Genomic DNA, 18,865 nt, shown 5'->3' with positions numbered 1-18,865 from the left:
CAGAGAATATATGCCATATTCATCTAATGTATTACATAAACACACAGTGTTTATGTAAGCAAGTAAGATACTCACTTTTCAAGAAAGTAGATGAATCAATATGTGCTGTGTGGACTTCTTTAACCCTATGCTCATAACATTATTAACAAACCACTATGATTTTGGTTTAAGGACTCAAGCAAGTTTTAAGTGACGTAAGCATGTTGCCTGAGTACAGTGAATCAGAGTACTTTGTGTTGATAGGAATCAGCAGATCAGCAAATAACTGCTCAGCAGTGCATTAGGTACAGCTGAGTTACATATAGATGTTGAAAAACAGTTTACTGTTCAGTACTTTACTGCCTGAGTGAATGCAAGTACTGCTCAAAGCTTGCTGTGGTAGAAAGCCTCATCCATGAGGCGAAAGTAAAAAAAGAAGAGGACATCTTTCCAAGAAGCTGAGTACAGAAATATGCTTTTCATACTGGAATGACTAAATGGAGCTCAATGATCTGACTTGCAGCTCACCACTTAAGTGACACAGACAGAAAACAGCCAGCAAACTCTGAATGCCAGTGAGGCACTGAGGAGCCAAGTTAACACGCTTAGGAACCTAAGCGTGCTGCAGGCACTGAATTGGACCTTTACAAGAGGAAAAAATAACCCCAAGATCTTCAACCCCTACAAATCAGAAACTGAATGTGACAGTTTTTTAAATCTTCCTAAAAGACTCACAAAGCACATCTCATGTTTGAGCTTTCCCTTATTTTCCACTACCTTTCATTAGATGCCCTGTTGCTTAATAGAAATTGTTTTCAAACAATATCACACAATTCATTCACCCTGAAAGTGGTTTCTGTTCTTTTGGATAAGGAGTTAGTGGAATGACCAACTGCATGCATCTTCTTCCTCACCCTCAGGATTAACTCTCAAGAACCGCAGCCTGTTTCTTGCTGAAGCCCACAAGAATATGAAACCTGGACCTGGTTATAAGGACAGCTATTCAAAGTAAGGGTGAGTTACATCCTGCTGCTGGTAGGAACCCAGTGGAAGACATTCACTGCCCTCCAGGGAAAGGGTTTCTTACCTAATTAAAGAAACATATTCAGCTTGGAACAGCAAAGTTTTTCCAAAGACTACTTTCTAAAAGAAAAACAAATTATGAAAAATTAACTTACAAGGCAATGCAAGAAGACAGAAGCCTGCACTTCTACTGCTATTGGTTTAATAGGTACTTGAGCATCTGATCCTGCCATAAAAATAATCTTCTCAAAACTAATCTTCTCTTTTACTTTGAGACCATTTTATCTAAAGGAAAAACATAGCAACCCTGGCAGGTAAATTGCCCAGGATTGTGTCATCAGGTATCACCTCCCATTTAGTTTTCTATAAAAGCCATTAGCTAGCAATGATTATAGTGATAAGGCAGCTTACAGTATCCTTTCCCACCTTACTGAAAAAAAGCACAGCCTCATGGACCAGCTGGGGAGATTCACCCAATTGGATGCTAAAGGTAAGTAATTAGACATATTACAGTACCTCACCAAAATGCTTAGTTACTTTTGGGTATTTTTGTCAGGATTGATAAACAAAACAAGAAACATTGTCTCTCTTCTCTTGTATATAACTTCTATTTTGGATAAGGTTACAGCTTCAAGATATAAAGAAGGGTGAGATGAAACAAAGCTTGCAGAAAGAAAGAGTTTCACTTAGGACATGAGGAATATTCTCTAACTATTGGTCCTGTATGCATGTAGAATAAAAGTAACAGAGCTTTAAATAGGCGATGACTTTTCTGAATGATGTAATAATTTAATGATTTTTAGGTTAAGGATAAAAGAAAACGCTGAAACTATCCAGACTGAGTAACCTTTGCACAAAAGCCACATGTAGCCACCTTGAAATAACTCCTTCCAGATAATAACAGCATTAGATGAAGATAAACTGCTTTTTCAAGATGCTGTACTTTATTTTTTCTTTGAAAGTGTTTCACTTCCCATTCTTTTCACTGGGTCCTTTTACATCTTCCCACCTTCAATAGATCAGAAGAGCCTATTACTACTACCTTCCAGTTCCCTATTCAAGTAATTATGGATTGTGATGAATTGTCAACTTACCAAGGTTAAAAAAAAAAATCTTAATTAAATTCAGCTTACAGTATTAACACTATGTTCAATGTGAATTTCTGAAGTTTTTACACCAACTCAAAACAGTATGTCCCTGGCCAGGTATCCCTGGTTACATATGTAGACAACTCATTTCTTCTTTAAAAGCACTGGACTGAGAAACCAGGTTTCTCTGACTAACCATTATGGTTCTTGCAGCTTCTTCAGCAATCAGCATTTCCTGAGGCAAACTATCTGCAACTTATCCTGAATGTAGGTCTGTCTGCCTTACTTATTACATGCAGGTTCCATGTTTGCCTACACTGAAACATGTTGTTTACTCCTGTACCTGGATCCTTCTGATTTACTTACCTCCTTGCTTATCCATCCTTTAACCTTTGGATTTTCTATTAGTATTTTTTTAAATCCACTTAATTATTATTATTTTTTTTAATCACAGAGTCAACCTTAAAAGTGCTTTGTATCATTACCAAAAGATATTCAATATCAAACAATAAGTTCTTGAGAGAGCTAAGACCTAACCTTTGCCCAAGGTCTTATCGTCTGTCTAGCATCATCATCATTTAATGACATTGTACAATCATTTTTAATATACTTAGGTCACTGCTCTTTTTAAGAGACCAAACTGAGACCAAAGACAAATTCTTAAAGGGAAAAAAAATACAGTGTCTTCAGATCCTGAAAACAGCGCCTAATATCTATATCTTGCAATAAGAGAAAATTAAATTTGTTCTACCTGTACTTGGGTCAGTATTAAGGTCTGCAGAGAAAACAGTTTCTAATCATTCCTCCTTTGTTACAATGTGAAATACAAGAGTACCCATGACTAAACAGCCCCGCAAAAGGATCCAATAGTCACTAGAGCTAGTAGAGAAACTTTTGAGCAGTTTTCCAGCAGAAGTAATCATAAGAGTCTGAGTATGAATTAAAATTCTTATATGAATTATTAAAAAACCATAAAAAGCTGTTTCCTTTCAGAAATATTTTGAAATCCAGAACCAACTGGGATTTAATTAGCACAGTCTGCCCACAGGCCAAAGCAACATCCTAGAGAGTTGATGTGCTCAAGACAGCTTTGGCAGATAACTCTCACACGTCCTTTTGTTCCTCTTCCCAACTGTTACAACATCTAGTAAATCAGTTTAATAAAGTTCATGATTCATGAAAGAAAATGTGCCACACTCTTAAATTTACCAATACAAACCTGAAGATAGGGGAGTAGATTTCCTTTTGAATCTGTAACCCTCTAAGTTCTACATAGAAACTTCCAGTAATTTAAGGGTGAAAGTCTGAAAAATGTGTAATTCCCTTTTTATCTTTCAGAGAAAGAGGGAAGGACCAAGGCTTTAATAGGATCTACTGTAATAATCAGATGCTTAGCTTTTTATAGCATCCTGTGCTATGTCAGAAATCCAATCTTTTCCATGGAAAGGGAACTACTCATTTATATTGATATGCTTAACTATCACGTGGCATAAAATATTGCACAGTATAGTCTGTTCTCAGGCAGAGATTATAGAACTCAGCTAATCTTGTACACATCTTCTGAACTCTACCCTTAGATGGAATTGCACTAATCAAAGTGTTTATGGTTCCTTCTAGATGCTTTTCCAGCATCCTCCCCTTCCTAAGAGACATTAAAGTACTAATTTTTTTAAAGTGCTAATCTGAAAAATATATATATATATATATATGTTTTTATTTGGTCAACACTCAGGAAAATTGGAACAGATACAACTGTACTTAACAAAGAAACTTCTGCCATGCTTGGAAGACAGAAGGAAGTATCGTCAGGAGTTTGCCTCATCCACATCATTCCATGGAGTGCATCACATTGTTCAGACACAGAGCAGGACACGCAGAGTGCTGTGGCTGCTAGTAGTCACAAGCTGTCTTGGCATCGTCATTTGGCAAATCTGCAGTCGCTTTAACTACTACTTCACCTGGCCAACCACCACTACTGTGGTAGTTCAACATGTGGAAAATGTCAAATTCCCTGCCGTGACTTTTTGCAGCCTGAACAGGTAAAAGTTATGCTTATTGCTTGCTCTTGAGAAGACACATCTTTATCTGGCTAATATAAAGCAGGTGGGCTCCACAGTTCATTTCATAAAGGCCACACTGCCCTACATAAAGTCCTTCTGGGTTATACTGTAGAATATACACTGCAAATAGAAGTCCCTTGAGCTGACCGTGCAGTACTAAAATCTCTCATTTTTTCTAACCATAGTGGTAGCACATAGCAAGAACACAGTTGGCTACCAGTTGTCTGCCTAAGTGACAATTTGCTGCCACATCCATCTGCTCTTCCTGTTGTGCTTATTCTTCATTCTTGTTTTCAGTAACTGTTTTCTTTCCTGGCATAACAAAGAGGCACAAATCTTCCTTTGTCTTTTTAGCACATCCAACATCTCATAATTTTTGAGATTTGTTCAGAAGGATTCTAACAGAAAGGATTACCTTTGGTTCCTGCTACTGTAGCACCAATGACAGAGCTCACGAGAAGGTAGACTTAGTGCCATAGTAACACAGGTACATGTGATGCACTTAGAAATCAATTTTATGAATGAAGGAACACAGCTCTTTTTTAGAAAGGAGTTGGTCCTCCCAGGTACTTTTCCTCATGTAAATACAACCATCCAGCTTTTAATCAGCCCTGTAGTTCTGGCAGCTGGATTATGTAGATGGCCAATCTGTTTTGTTTACTTGTTTTTTTGGTAGCCCCACACAACAGAAGTGTTTTTATAATAGTCCTGGGTAGAGGTCCCCTTCCTGTTCTCTTGTTTGAAAAAGTTGTTTCCTAGAAATTAAGACTACACTGTTTATCCATGTCCTAGAGATCAAAGTGCAAGTGTGGTGGACAGGAATGAAGTATAGTTTGAGAACAAGCAACAAACCACGTCATGCAATTGGCAAAAAGAGCACTGAAATGGTTCCAATAGTTCTGCAGAACTCCAAGTAATTCTTTCTCCTTCCCATTGACAGGTTTCAAGTTCATGCAGTGAGTAACCTTCAAATCATTTTTTTCCTTTGGAACATTGTGTCTGGAATTGTCCAAAAATTTGCTAAGGAAGACAAATATTTCCAAGAGCTAAATGGCTTCCTTCTTGGAAACCAAAACTTCAGCATTAAAGAGTTTACAAGGGAAAACGGATTTTATCTGAATGGCAGCACACTGCTGGAATGTGAATTTTTTGGAAAGACATGTCACCCAGAGGTAAATACTCTTGCCTCTACTGAAACAGAGGAGTGGAGAGAAAGGGGATATATTGACTTCAGATATCTGTATTTGCCAGGTACTCCTATGCTTTCCTTTACAGCCATTCAATGGAAAGAAGAAAAAATAAATCAAGCTGTAGATCATCCTAGGAGGATCCTCATTCTCCTGCTGAATGCAGGGCAGCCTACTGGACTCCCTGAGCTGTAGCATGGAATTTCAGTCTGAATTACTCCCTGCCTAGTCCCACTTCTACTTAGATAGTGACCTTCGAAAAATGTCATGCCTTCAAGCTCTGCCCATCCATCTTCCTCATAAAAAGCCTATGACATCAGTTTGATTGGAGTTTCTTTGTATGACGTAGTTTTGCAAATGCATTCAACTGATGTAATTAGTTTTCTTCTTTAAATCGAGAACACAGACAGTCAGGGTAACTACAAGCAGAGCCCAAAAGAATTTTAAATTAATATAGCATATCCTCGGGAATTTTGGAAGGTAACAAAAGAATGCAATCCTCCTACTTATGTCAATTCTTCCAAAAAGTAATTCCCATTTTCCATGTAATGTGAACAGAAAAGTCAGTCCTACAATCTTTCAGATTAATCTAGTCTTTAGATTAAAATAAATAAATAAATAAAAATTCAGTCACTGGTGAGTTCTCTTGACTCAAAAGACTCAAGTATGTAATAGCTAAAATTAAAGCTATGAAATGCAGTCATATTATCAAAAGCTTTCAGTTCAATGATGAAGTGGCTTGGGGAAAAAGCAAATCCTGTACCCCTCATATGCGATATCATGCATACATTTGAAACAGTCTGTACTAAACAACCACTGGAAAAACTAAACAAGTTGGGGTTTTTTTTGGTTTTTTTTTTGTTTGTTTGTTTTGGTTTTTTTGATTTATCATTTCAACAGCATATTATATGTATAGAAAACCAACAACCTCATTAAATGATTCTGACTAGCTCACAGGCATTAATAAATTATGTGACTTTACCCTTTCCATTTCTATAGGTCATCTCTTATAGAAAGGGTATTTTTGAGTATTTCCATCTCCCTAATTGTAGAATTCAGCAATGCCTTTTGGGAAAAATCAGCAACAACAAGATAAAACCCAATCAACTAGCCCATTCTGATTCACTAATGCAAGTTCTTTTTTTCCCCCTCATTTTATTCTTCCTTATTTTTTATTTTTTTCTTTTGAAGGATTTTGAACACGTTTTCACTGAATATGGAAACTGCTTTACTTTTAATTACAATGACCTTCCAGCAAGAAGTGTGAGCTTGTCTGGAAGAGGCTTACATTTACTTTTTGATGTCCAACAGGTACAACTATACTAATGATTATAACATATAAAAACTCACAGATAAATAGATGGTTTTGTCTTAATCAGACATTCAGATTTCTTGCATAAAATCCTTTTCCAAGACTGTTCCTGAGTGAAAGTGTATTTTAAAGATCCAAAATGGGGTTAAAAATTCAGAATGACTGTTAACTCTGTACCAGCTAAATGGTTTTGAAAGCTATGAGCAAGCATGTATGTATACAATATACCTACAGCTGAGAAACAACAGAAGTAATTTAACTTTATACAAGCACTTGAGGGTCTGGTCTTTGCACTCTGGCCTCATTAGTATTGTAATTGAGCAGAAAAAAAACAAAAAACACACAAAACTCAGGGAATATCACCTTGTGCGATGAAGAAAGAAAACTAAAACCTACAGTTATATAAGAATTAAACATTCACTTGTGGTCTCTGGAAATTTTAAGGGAGAGGAGTGACAGGATCAAGAGAACAGTAGAAAGCTTGCTGATATGTGGGGTAGTTGCAAGTAAAAGGAATGAATCTCAGTTATGAATGGAGGTTCATCTTTGCCTTCTTGCTTTTGAACATGGAATAGAAGGAAGAAAAAAAATAGAAATTTAGAGTAACAAGAAAAAAACCCACCATGGTAATCAGCAAAGGAAATTACAGTCAGTTTGTTTCCAAACTATTCTGCAAATTGCTAGAAGAAAACTAGAGAAATAAGACCAAAAAAACATAGCACTATGTAAACATAGCTAAAATTTCAGAATATAAACAAAACAAAACTGTTTTAAATAATTCTTTTTTTGCATCAGGAGCAATTCACCGATGATCCTGCCCTTGGTTTTACTGATGCTGGTATCACTTTTGTTATCCATTCACCCAAAGAGATTCCACGCTTTGATGGCTTAGGTTTATTAACACCAGTCGGCATGCATGCGCAGGTCGCAATTCAGCAACTGAAGGTAAGCTCCTTGACCACCGAGTGGTCTTATCAGTGTTCACTGTCACTAATTCTCTTCTGAGACACAATAATTAATTAAATACTTTTGAGGTTAAAAAAAATGTATCATGCCACAGTTAGCTTTAAGAAGAAAGTTTTCTCCAGTCATTAAGAAAAAAATACTTTTTTGGTGATATCAATGATCTGCTTAATCTGTTTTTACTCAGGTTAGCATCCTGCAGTCTTGCTGATGCAAATACCACAGTAGCTGTCCATCAGCACATTCCATTAATGCTAACAATTTATTAGAATGCTGATATGCTCTCCTGGTGCAACTTGAGAACTGTCCTGGGTTGTCTGAACAGATCCTGTTTTTGCTGCGTGAGAGTGGAGATGACTTTAAAATTCCAAAAGCATAAACTATAATCGCCTCTAATTAAATTGCAATGTTATTGCTGTACATTTCAAAAATGCTGCATTTAACACTTTCAAATATGAAAAAACTGTATCTATATTAAAAGGGAAAAATGTTTATTTTCTGTTATCAAAATTCTACAGTCGATCATTCAAGAATATCCATGGGGAGAGTGCAAGCCTGATATCAAACTTCAGTACCAGGATACTTACAGTACTAATGGCTGTTTGCAGGAGTGCAAGGCCTGGTATATACAGGATTGGTGTGGCTGTTTGCCTTTTATTCTTCCAGGTATTTCTTGTGACTATCATAATATTTATATACATACATAAATATATAAAGATTACCTCGCTAGGAGACATCTCACTACTGAATGGCAGAGGTGATCTTTGCAGGATAACTATAGCTGGGATTATTTAAGTTACTTGTCTTTTTTTTTTTTTAAATACTGAGATTACAAGCAAAATATTTGGTCTACTGTGGACTTAACATCTAATCATTCGCCATCATTAGAAAAAAAAAATAAAAGAAAATCTTGAAGGAAAAATCTGCCTCAGGGCGGTGACAAAAATTATCTGACTAATCTCCCATGAAGTCTGAAGCATTGAGGATGTAGCTGTATATTCCATCCACCCCCTTTGTTTTTTTAATTCTATCACTACAATCAGAAATTCCATGCCTTAGCTAGCCAACACAAAAACCAAGATCTGAGATACAACCTTGAAATTAATCTTGGCTGGAACACAACAGTGATGTTCATTCCACCAGGGAGCATTCCGGCCCAGTCTTGTGTTCTCTATCACTATGCACTTCCTTTGGTTTAGTACCTGCACTGTACTGGAGTGAATTGTTATCTCAGACATATAATGAAAGTATGAAGGAGCACATAGGCTTTGATGATATTATTTTTTCAGTCTAGTGTAAATAGAGCTAAGGGCTAGGTTGTTCAATTAAGTTCCTAAAAGAATGATGTTTCTTTTCAAGGAAATGGAATAGAATGTGATTTAATGAAGTTTTACAATTGTGTTTATCCTGCAATCCGTAAGTAACAATTTCATATTACTATTTTGTAAGCAAATCCCAAATAACAGAAAATACCCAAAATTATTGAAAATAATACAAAAATGGAATACGTCCCGGTTCATTTAATATTCTGAAAAGAGAGATCAGATGCAGTCAGAAGTTTGGTTACTGATAAAACAACTCTAACTGAAAATCCCTGGATCTTAAGATCCTATCTTTTTGTAAATAAAATTAATGTTCTCATGTAGCTTGTTCCCATGAGCAGATGAGCTGCACACAGCAGATATGGAATTTGTTAATCATTACAACAGACTATCATAAATGGTATTTTCCAGAGAATCTGATTAGTAACTGCTCAAAAATTTTAGAAATCTTCTGTTTTGGGTGCAGCTATGTGATGTGACCCCCTCAAAGAAGCTGATAACTAAGAAAACATATAAACTAACTAATTATTCTGGGGGAAAGAATGCATCAAATCAACCCCTATCATACCTAGGTCTTCCTTCCAGTAAGCAAAAACAAGTCCAGAGGCAGAGGAAAGACAACAGGCACTACAGAGAACTATAGCACCCACCTCAGAAAGAATGACTGTGTATTGCAGTTTATATTTCAGGAAGAAATTTTGCCCTCTCTTTCTCCCTATCTCCATCCTGATTGCCTCCAGCTTCTTCAGATTCTGATAATGACTTTTTTCCATTAGAGCCTCATTAGAGGAATGGCTCCTCAGCATCATAAGCAGCCACACCTACAGAATTCTGTGACTTCTATTTAGTATTTGAATAGAAGGGTGTCAGCTGACAGTAAATTAACACCAGCATTTGTCTAGTAGCCAATAGAAGCTAGGCAAATATCAGGATCCAGGACTGTATCAAGTGAATATACATGGACAGACTTCTGTTCTCCAGCTGTTTCATAGACAAGAAGTAATAAGCACATCAGTTCCAAATGAGGGCAAAATGATTTGCAGGCGCAGTACACCCACGGGAGGGGAAAACATAAATCAAGCCCCAAAATCTCAACCCTTATTACCATGCAGTTTTCTAAGTGCTAGTTACAGATAGTTGTTGCTTTAAAAAAAAATAATAATTTTTTATATATATATATATATATATATATATATATATATATGAGATATATATATCTCCTTGGTTATCCTTAGAAAAGTGGAGATATATATATATATCACAACACAAGTCCTTATTTAAATATATATTATATACAACACATATATGATATTATATATACAATATATATATACATCAGTTAAAAGTCATTTTGTAAGGTTAGAGAAGTCTTAATGCTGAATGCCCTTTTAGAAATGTGAAGCATATTTCTCCTGAATTTTCAGATGATATAGAGGCAAAAGGATTATGTACAGTAGGAACCCACAACTCCACTTGCCCTGCCCCATGCGAAGAAACACATTACCCTACCACTGTCAGCTATTCAAGTTTTGGAGGAGAAAATGCCATTAAATATATTTCCGCAAAGCTAAAGAAGAGTCCAGAGTACATCAGGTAATCATCTTTAATGGCTTACCTAATAAAGAAATGATCAATTACTTATTAGTGTGCAAACAGTGCACAATGTGTTGTGACCTTTTAAAAATACACTCTTAAGTGTTACTAAAAATATTGTGAGATAACCAGTTTTGCCTAATAAATTACTTAAGAATTTATATATTTTTAGATAAGTATGAACATGTAGATGCAACTAACACTTGTGGACCCATAAACAAGATACCCCAGTTTAAACAGTAATGTTTTCTGTTGCTTTTTCCAATAACCTACTAAAAAATTTTCATTTTATATATCTTTTCATCATTAAGAATAAAGAAAGGGTAGGGTTATGAAAAAGGTTCCCTACACCAAAGCAGGTTCCCTACACAAGGTCACACAGGTAGACATCCAGTCAGGTCTTGAATATCTCCAGAGAAGTAGACTCCACAACACCCCTGGAGAGCCTGTTCCAGTGCTCTGTCACCCTAACCATAAAGAAGTTCTTGTGCACATTCATGTGGAACTTCCTATGCTCCAGTTTCTGGCCATTTCCCCTTGTCCTGTCTCCACACACTGCTGAAAAGAGGCTGGCCTCTCCACTTTGTCCCCTACACCTCAGATATTTATAGAACTGGATCAGGTCACCTCTCAATCTTCTTAAGGCTAAACAGACCCAGTTCACTTAGCCTTTCTTCACATAGGAGATGCTCCGGGCCCTTCACCATCTTTGTGGCCCTCCGCTGGACTCTTTCCAAGAGATCCCCGTCTTTTTTGTACTGGGGAGCCCAAAACTGGACACAGTATTCCAGATGAGGCCTTAGCAGGGCAGAGTAGAGGGGGAGGATCACCTCCCTCGACCTGCTGGACACACTCTTTTTAATGCACCCCAGAATGCCATTGGCCTTTTTGGCCATGAGGGCACACTGCTGGCTCATGGTCGACCTGTCGTCCACCAGGACACCCAGGTCTCTCACTGCAGAGCTCCTCTCCAGCAGGTCATCCATATTCTCTTGAAGTAGAAAAGCAGTGTGATTCTACCCATGTAAATGAAAATTCTACATAGAGGTAAAAAAAAACAAGCCCTGAGACTGTATCCAAAGAAGAGATCTAGTGTGAAAATAAGTCTCTATGGTATTGACAACAAATTTTATCCATGAAATTATGCTAAATCTTACATCATGCATGTAGCTGTGTTGCTCAGTAGTAGTGCTGAGCTAGCATAATCTGAATACATTTAAATTCATAGAAGAAATATCATGTATACTTATGATTAAACAAGGCATGTGTGTCTTACCATTATGATACAATAAAGGACTATACTGATTTTCCTTGGAAAAGTGAGCATAGAAGGATTTCTATGTTGTTTCATTGTTGTTCTTTTTTGGTGGTTTTTTTTTTTTTTTTGTTTTGTTTTGGTTTGGTTTTTTTGCTAGAAAGACACAATCCAGTTGTCAAAGAACATTTAGTATTGTTTTATAAACTGAATTAATTCACAAAGACATGTCACCAATACAAGTATTAATACCAATGTTACACAAACTCATAATATCCAAAGATTCAAGATATATACAACAGCAAAAAATCTGGCTAATGAAATATTTATGAATATTTCAATGCTTCCATGACTTCAGTTTTGTCACTCTTGGAGCCAGCAGTCTGCAGATGCTTTCATACATTTATACTTGGACAAAACCTATATGAAGGTTATGAAAATTGCACCTATTATGATACATAAAAGATGATAATCCTTTGAGAACATTTTATCTTTCTTGATTATATTATTGCCTGTAAACATCATGTACAGCCCCACAATCATTTAATTAGGTAAGAGAAAATACAGAACATTCTTCTGTTACTAAGCCTTAACCAATAGGAATTCGGCTCAACTATTAAAGAGCACATATTGTGAGCTATAAAACATAGACACTGATTAATTTCCAAAAACAGAAGAAGGGAAAAGTTTATTGATTACTACCTTATTGTACAGTACCACTAGTAACTCAGTGACAATTGTAGGAGGACTTATGAGTGAAAGCTGTGGAAAAAAAAAAGGATTATTTTTATTACCTAACATTACCTTATTTTTAGAATTATCAACTAATTGGATGGAAGTGATTTCATATAACCAATATTGTGTTTTCAGTGAACACCAAATGAATAAGTTCATCATCATTTTCAACCTCCACATCTGTAACTGTTCACACTTTTGAATAATATTCATTACATTGATCTTTAATGTCATGACAACATGTGCAACTGGTTTTTGTGTCTGTTTTTTTTCTTCTATTAATGTTATGTTTATCTTCTATTTAGCAGTTACACTGAATCTGTAGTCACAGTATTATAACGATGAGCTCTTCATTCATACTGAATCATTCCATATGCCTTGCTCCAACAAATATTTACTCACTTTTCCACTTTGGCAGCAAGAATGAGAGGCCATTGGCAGAGGATAGAACTATGCATCTGAGTACAGGGCAAGAGATTTTTTGCACAAATACCTTCACTGAAATTACCAGGATGTTATAGGCATTTGCATATAAACAACAGCAGGAAATCACATTTCCAAGTACTGCCTACTGTGGCTTAGGATGATTAAAACTTCCACTCAAGCTTATCTGTGCAGCCTTTAAGAAATAGGAGTTTATCTCATAGTGTAGATTTAGTTTAGGCTGAGTTACTTTTAGAATGTAGCCTGAAGATCACTTCCTCCAATAACCTCCTCTTACAACTATTGCTATTTCTATAACTATTTTCTGTTTTGTCGTGGTTGTTTTTCTTTTTTAAAACTTTTTTTTTTTTTTTTTTTTTTTTTAAATTCCCATCTGATTGTCCTTTAAAAGACACCAACACTCTGCATGAACACAGTCCATACTAATGGATGTGGGTAAGCATGGAAAGAACTCCAAGTAATACTGCATATATTTGTCATTAGGCAGAACCTTGTGATTATTGACATTAAGTACGACGATCTGAGCTACAGAATAACTCAGCAGCAGAAGGCCTTGACCATATCTGAGTTACTTGGTAAGGGAACTTTTAACATTTATTGGTGATGAATTAAAAAAAGTTTAAAACATCTGTTTTTTATTCTCTCCTGTCCCAAGTCCTAGACTATCCAGTTGTATAAACAAAAAAACAAAGTCTTTTACACTATAATGGTAATAATCATGTTTGCTTTTTGTTTCTTGTTGATAGGCCTCCTGCCATACCATTAATGGCCTATAGCAGGGAAAACGGTTGAAAAAAATAATTAAATCTTGCAGTACTTTTTGTCTACACAGCATGCTGAACTAACTGCAAGAGTAGAAAGTTTCTGGGATTTGGAGGGGAGAGGAAACACATGGGAAAGAAAAGCAAGTGAATGGCTAAGAAAGCCGTATTTCCAAATAGGAAATATTTTAAGTACACATTCCACAGTAAAATGTTTTTGTATGGGCTTTGTTTAGAATTAAGAAACACATTTGTCTTTTTTTCCATAAACATTCTTAAGAACAGTAATTCTGTTTTCATAAGGTGATGGATTATGTATTTTGAATTTGTTAAGCACTTGAATTGTGGCAAGGTTTTGTTTGCCTCCTAGACTAAACCAAACACTTTGGATGACATATGTTTATCTCCTTCTTTCACAGCTGATGTAGGTGGTCAGCTTGGATTGTTTTGTGGTGCCAGTATGATTACAATCATAGAACTGCTCGAGTATATTTTTACCAATTTCTTCTGGATGTGCCTCTTTCTTCTATTGAAAGCTCCTGAAATACCTCAGTGGAATAATCCATCCCATGACCAACCAACAAATGTGGAAAAAAAAAAGGGAATACAAGAATGTTAATGGGTTGGGGAGGCACAAAATTAATTGTTTCTCCAACTTCCCTTAATCTCTAAGACATAAAGGAGACAATAATATCTTCCACGGCCCCCTACCCTTATACTCCTTGTTCTTCCTGTTTTATTTAGTGCCTACAGCTATTTAACTGCGCTAGATAATTTTAATGAATGAACTTTGTAAAGCCTCACCTTCTTCACATATAGAAAAATATAATATTTACCTAAGATTTTATTTTAAATTGCCATTTTAAGGGGGAAAAAAAAATTGTGGAAAAACACTAGAGACATTCAATGCAACTTTGCACTTCTGACTTACATATTCTGGGTAAAGAGAAATAACACTTGTGCCAAACTATCACACCAGGAGTTCCGTAGCCATCAAAAGATGCAGTATTGCTATGCCAAAAAAGTAGATTTCTTATCACTGACAAAGGCATTGCTATACATCTTACTTCTTCCAGCAAAGGACAGTGTAGCTTTGCCTATCAGACTCAGGAATGCGCCGAATAACAATAACTTCTACAGTATATTGCCTGTCTGCCAGTGATGCAACACAAAAATAAACAAATAAATGAAACCTAATGAGTCTGCCAACTACTGGAAATGCAAAACTGAGAAATTTGGAGCATCTAGGTAGATAGCAAGAGGATAAACATAGGCCACTGTTGGACTCCAGAGACAGAAAACAAACTTGCTTTCCTTCTATTCTTTTTAATAAGCTTACACAAATGTGAAATAGATAGCAGAATTATAATTTGATCACAGAAAAGATTCATTTTTTAAGGCAATGGAGCTATTGACCTCACATTTTATAGGCTCTGTTGAGCAAGTTTATCATTGCTGGAGGCAATAAAACTTCAGGATGGCTCAGTAGTACCGAGCAGCATAATTTCAAGGTTAAATGGATAATAAAAAAAAAAAGATAAAAGGCTGATTTAAATCCTACTGAAAAGAAAAAGCAAGACTAAATATTTTGTGGCTTTAACGCTGAATCATGCTGTCTATGTTTTGTTGCACTGAATTTTATCTCTCTAGATTATTGCTGTTTCCTGGTGCACAATACTCATTTTCACACTTACGCAGCAGACCAAAGTATCAAAGTACAAGGAAGAAAGCTGTGTAATCTAACAGACAGAGAACCTGTAATGAAAGCATGGCTGGGGGGAGGCTGGAAATGCTTTGAGACTTGCATCACATCTTCTGAATAGTTTCATTGGTTTATTTCCTTTTCCTTTTTTAACTACATTCACAAGACTACTGTTACAAGTTAACAACAGGACACAAGGTTCTCATGCCAGGAAGGTGTCTTTATTGCTGTGATGATAATGAAGAGTATCTCCGCTTATTCTTCTAAGCAAGACCTTTTATATTCTAACTTACGCATTCAGTACATTTCCACTAACAATTAATTGGCTAGAAAGCAAGCAAATTCCATAACAAGTCTTCATAATCAGCAGAGAGTTTATCTTATGCCTAGGTACAAAACACCCCTGTTTAATCAGACCTTCTGTCTCCTTTCCAGAGCCGCATTATCAGCAAGTTGACATTCAGTGAGGTCAAGCTGACCTCTCCATCTCTCACATCAGACATCTCTAAAGGAGCGACAGAGAAATAAGGATTTACGCAAGGAGAAAATGCATGATTTGCGCACAAGAGCCCAGCAGCCGGGCTTGGTTCTTGCTTATTTGGCAGACAAACTGAGCACAGAATGGCCTATATTGGATTAGGTTTTGGAGCAGACTGTTACACGGTAGATTAGTTCACTGCAGTCTCACCAGCAGATGCCCCACTTACTGTAGGTTTCTCCTGCTCAGAACCATGGAGTTAGTTTCTCAGCATCTGATATGGAATTTCTCATTGTAACTTGAGTCAGTTTATTTCTCTCTCATAATGATGCTTGAAGCTTGAGAAATATTTCTAAGGAGTTGCTGATGAATCTGACGTTACCCAGCCTGAATTGAGTGGCAACTGAGTTGTCTATGCAGTACAATTTTTAGATTAATTTCTGAGGTAAACAAACAAAAAATATATTTGATTCCACTCTGCATTAAAATAAACTAAGCAGCAGATCTCTTAAGGAGCTTCACAAGCAAACTGATCTACTGCTAATTAAGGGCAAAGAAGAATGTCCTCAATCTTCACCAATTTTGAGCTGAATTACCTGATAAAAATTGCTGAAGTTAAAAGATAGTTAGCTGAGTCTATTCACAAGTTCTAATACAACTTTTTGCACTGTGTATGGACTGAGTGCTGGTAGAACTTTAGGATAACAGTGCTCCCCACGTAAGTAATGTGCCATGGCAGCATGATACTAACTCTTGGTTTCTTATGGCTGTTTACCTCACTGCTGTGGGGTTTCTCTGTATTCTAGAAATCCAAGGATAGTTGAGCAATTCTAAGAACTCCAGAACAAATGGCTGCAATTGTTTCCTCATGGTTGAATTCAGTTCCACACATTTCACTTCCTACACCCTTCCATGTTAGATGCCATTTTGTCTGCCATTTTGTCTCTGCTGCCCTCTATCACGTCAACATCATGTAGTAGGATGCTAGTGGGAAGGTTTAACCTCTACTACAATAGCACTACCATTCCTCCTCCGATGTCATGAGCTGATGTGATCAAAACAGGAGGCATTACTTTTGGAGCAGCCCTGGTACAGCTAGTTACTGTAACTGTGTCCCAAGTTAAATGCATTCTCAGGCTAGCAGCTGATGTGTCTGTTAAACCTCATGATACAGGAAATATCCTTAAGCTTATACTGTAGGCGTTACTTTGCCATGTTGAAACATGAAAAGGTTATAAATGATAAAACTCCAAACAGAATACTGCTGTAGCTATAGGACAAGCACTACAGCTTGCTAATGCTGCTTCTGATCATCCTGTTCCTGTCCATTATCCTGCTCTGTGTGTGTCTCCATCCACTACAGGCTCACCTCAGCTAATTCCTTACTATGAGCAAAATCACCACATGACAAAGGGCAGCTTCCTCTGAAGTCCTGCATGGCCATTCCTACTATATAAACCACTAACATATGAGCAGGGGTTCCTTACCCACCTCTTTTCTGAGGACAGAGAGAGTCATAGCAACATTTAAAGCTTCTTTCAGGATTAGAAGCTTTTTAAACAGACTTTAGAGGATAAAGAAATTCACATGTTGATCTTTGTGATCTTAAACACTAAAACCCTTTTGCCTCTAGAAAAAATGCTATCAGTTTGCTACATTAAGCCTGATCAAATGTGTGCTTACTTTTGCACTGCTAAACATAGTTTCCTTTCAAATAAGTGACCCTGAGCCTTAGAAACTTCCACATACTTTTAGTGCACTCCAGAGTCTTTCATGGAAGAGATTTTTAGCTCACTTTGTCAAAATAAGCAGAAGTTAACAATCACCATTACACTTTCCTAGGCACTTTCCATCTAGCCAGTTGTTTGAAGTCATGGACACTCAGATTTACATATGCTGCATTCCTTGTAGGTCTCAAAGTAAGCATTGCATAGTTCTCTTATTGAAGGCTTAGAAAGTAAGTGTTTGAGGCAGGACTGATGATTATACACTTGATGATTATTATTACTAGAGTATCTACCACATCTTTAAAGGCTTCATTTTAAATGGTGAGCTAACCAGAGGTAAAAAATTAGGATCAGTTACACAAACAAAGACTTCTATAAACAAGCTGTGAATTACACAGGCTTCTCAGGGTTGCCTATGTGCCATAAAGCACGCAAAAAAGCATTCACTAAAACAAGGTTTTTGTGTACCAACTGCCAAAGAAAACATATTTAGAAAGCCTACTACTACTACTTCTGGCTATGAGAACAAACTCTGGAAGATTTGCCTGTTGGCCACTTGGTCTGCTGTGTTTGTAACCTTTAACAAACCCTTATTTTTCAAGCCTTAAAAACTGTTAAAGACTTGATCCAAAGCTCAATAAGCTCAGTGGAAATTTTCCACCCAAAAAACACTAAACAACTTCAAGTCATGTCCACATGAATGCACAGTTCAGACTGTGCATGATTTAATCCTGAAGGGTTTCATTGCACCTTGATTCTTTCTTGCAGTCTGACTAAATTTCTTCAGCTATTTTAGTTCAAACCTCTGAGAAATGTATGAATAAAGCAGTAAACTGTGCCCCACATGAAACAAGCCAGATCCAAGAAAACAAAACTATTTAACTAAAGCATCATCTCGAAATGTCTACTTTAAGACTAATTGTAAGCACCTGTTCACTGTTAAAACAAGAAAGTTGAGCAAACAGTGGAGAGACTTCTACAGTTCAGAAAAAAAATATATAAAAACAAAATTGAGGGAAATAAAGTGGCATCATGCAGTACAGGAACATATTTATTGTAAATGGAATTACATCTAGCTGGTGGCCAGTCACCAGTGGGGACACCTGGTGCTTCATTTTGGGGCCAGATCTCTCCAACATTTTATAAATGATTTGGATGCAGGACATAAATGCATACTAAGTAAGATTAAAGATGATACCAATTTAGGAGAAGCTGTTGGCCCCCTTGAGGGCAGAA

At 36.6% G+C, this 18,865-nt stretch overlaps 1 protein-coding gene across 1 annotated transcript; it reads left to right on the top strand.

Annotated features, from left to right (window-relative positions):
- The first annotated feature begins 1,452 nt into the window (after positions 1-1,452).
- ASIC5 (acid sensing ion channel subunit family member 5) lies at positions 1,453-14,486 on the top strand. The gene is made up of 10 exons (XM_015860840.3): positions 1,453-1,492; positions 3,823-4,129; positions 5,091-5,322; positions 6,529-6,648; positions 7,445-7,594; positions 8,131-8,278; positions 8,972-9,028; positions 10,359-10,527; positions 13,445-13,536; positions 14,142-14,486. Exons 1-10 carry the CDS (start codon positions 1,453-1,455, stop codon positions 14,339-14,341), a joined length of 1,515 nt encoding a protein of 504 aa, XP_015716326.3. The 3' UTR covers positions 14,342-14,486.
- Positions 14,487-18,865: the final 4,379 nt, after the last annotated feature.

Source organism: Coturnix japonica, chromosome 4 (assembly GCF_054131305.1).
Source record: "Coturnix japonica strain WE chromosome 4, WE-NBRP24, whole genome shotgun sequence".
Taxonomy (NCBI): domain Eukaryota; kingdom Metazoa; phylum Chordata; class Aves; order Galliformes; family Phasianidae; genus Coturnix; species Coturnix japonica.
This window is presented reverse-complemented; position numbering and strand designations above follow the sequence as displayed.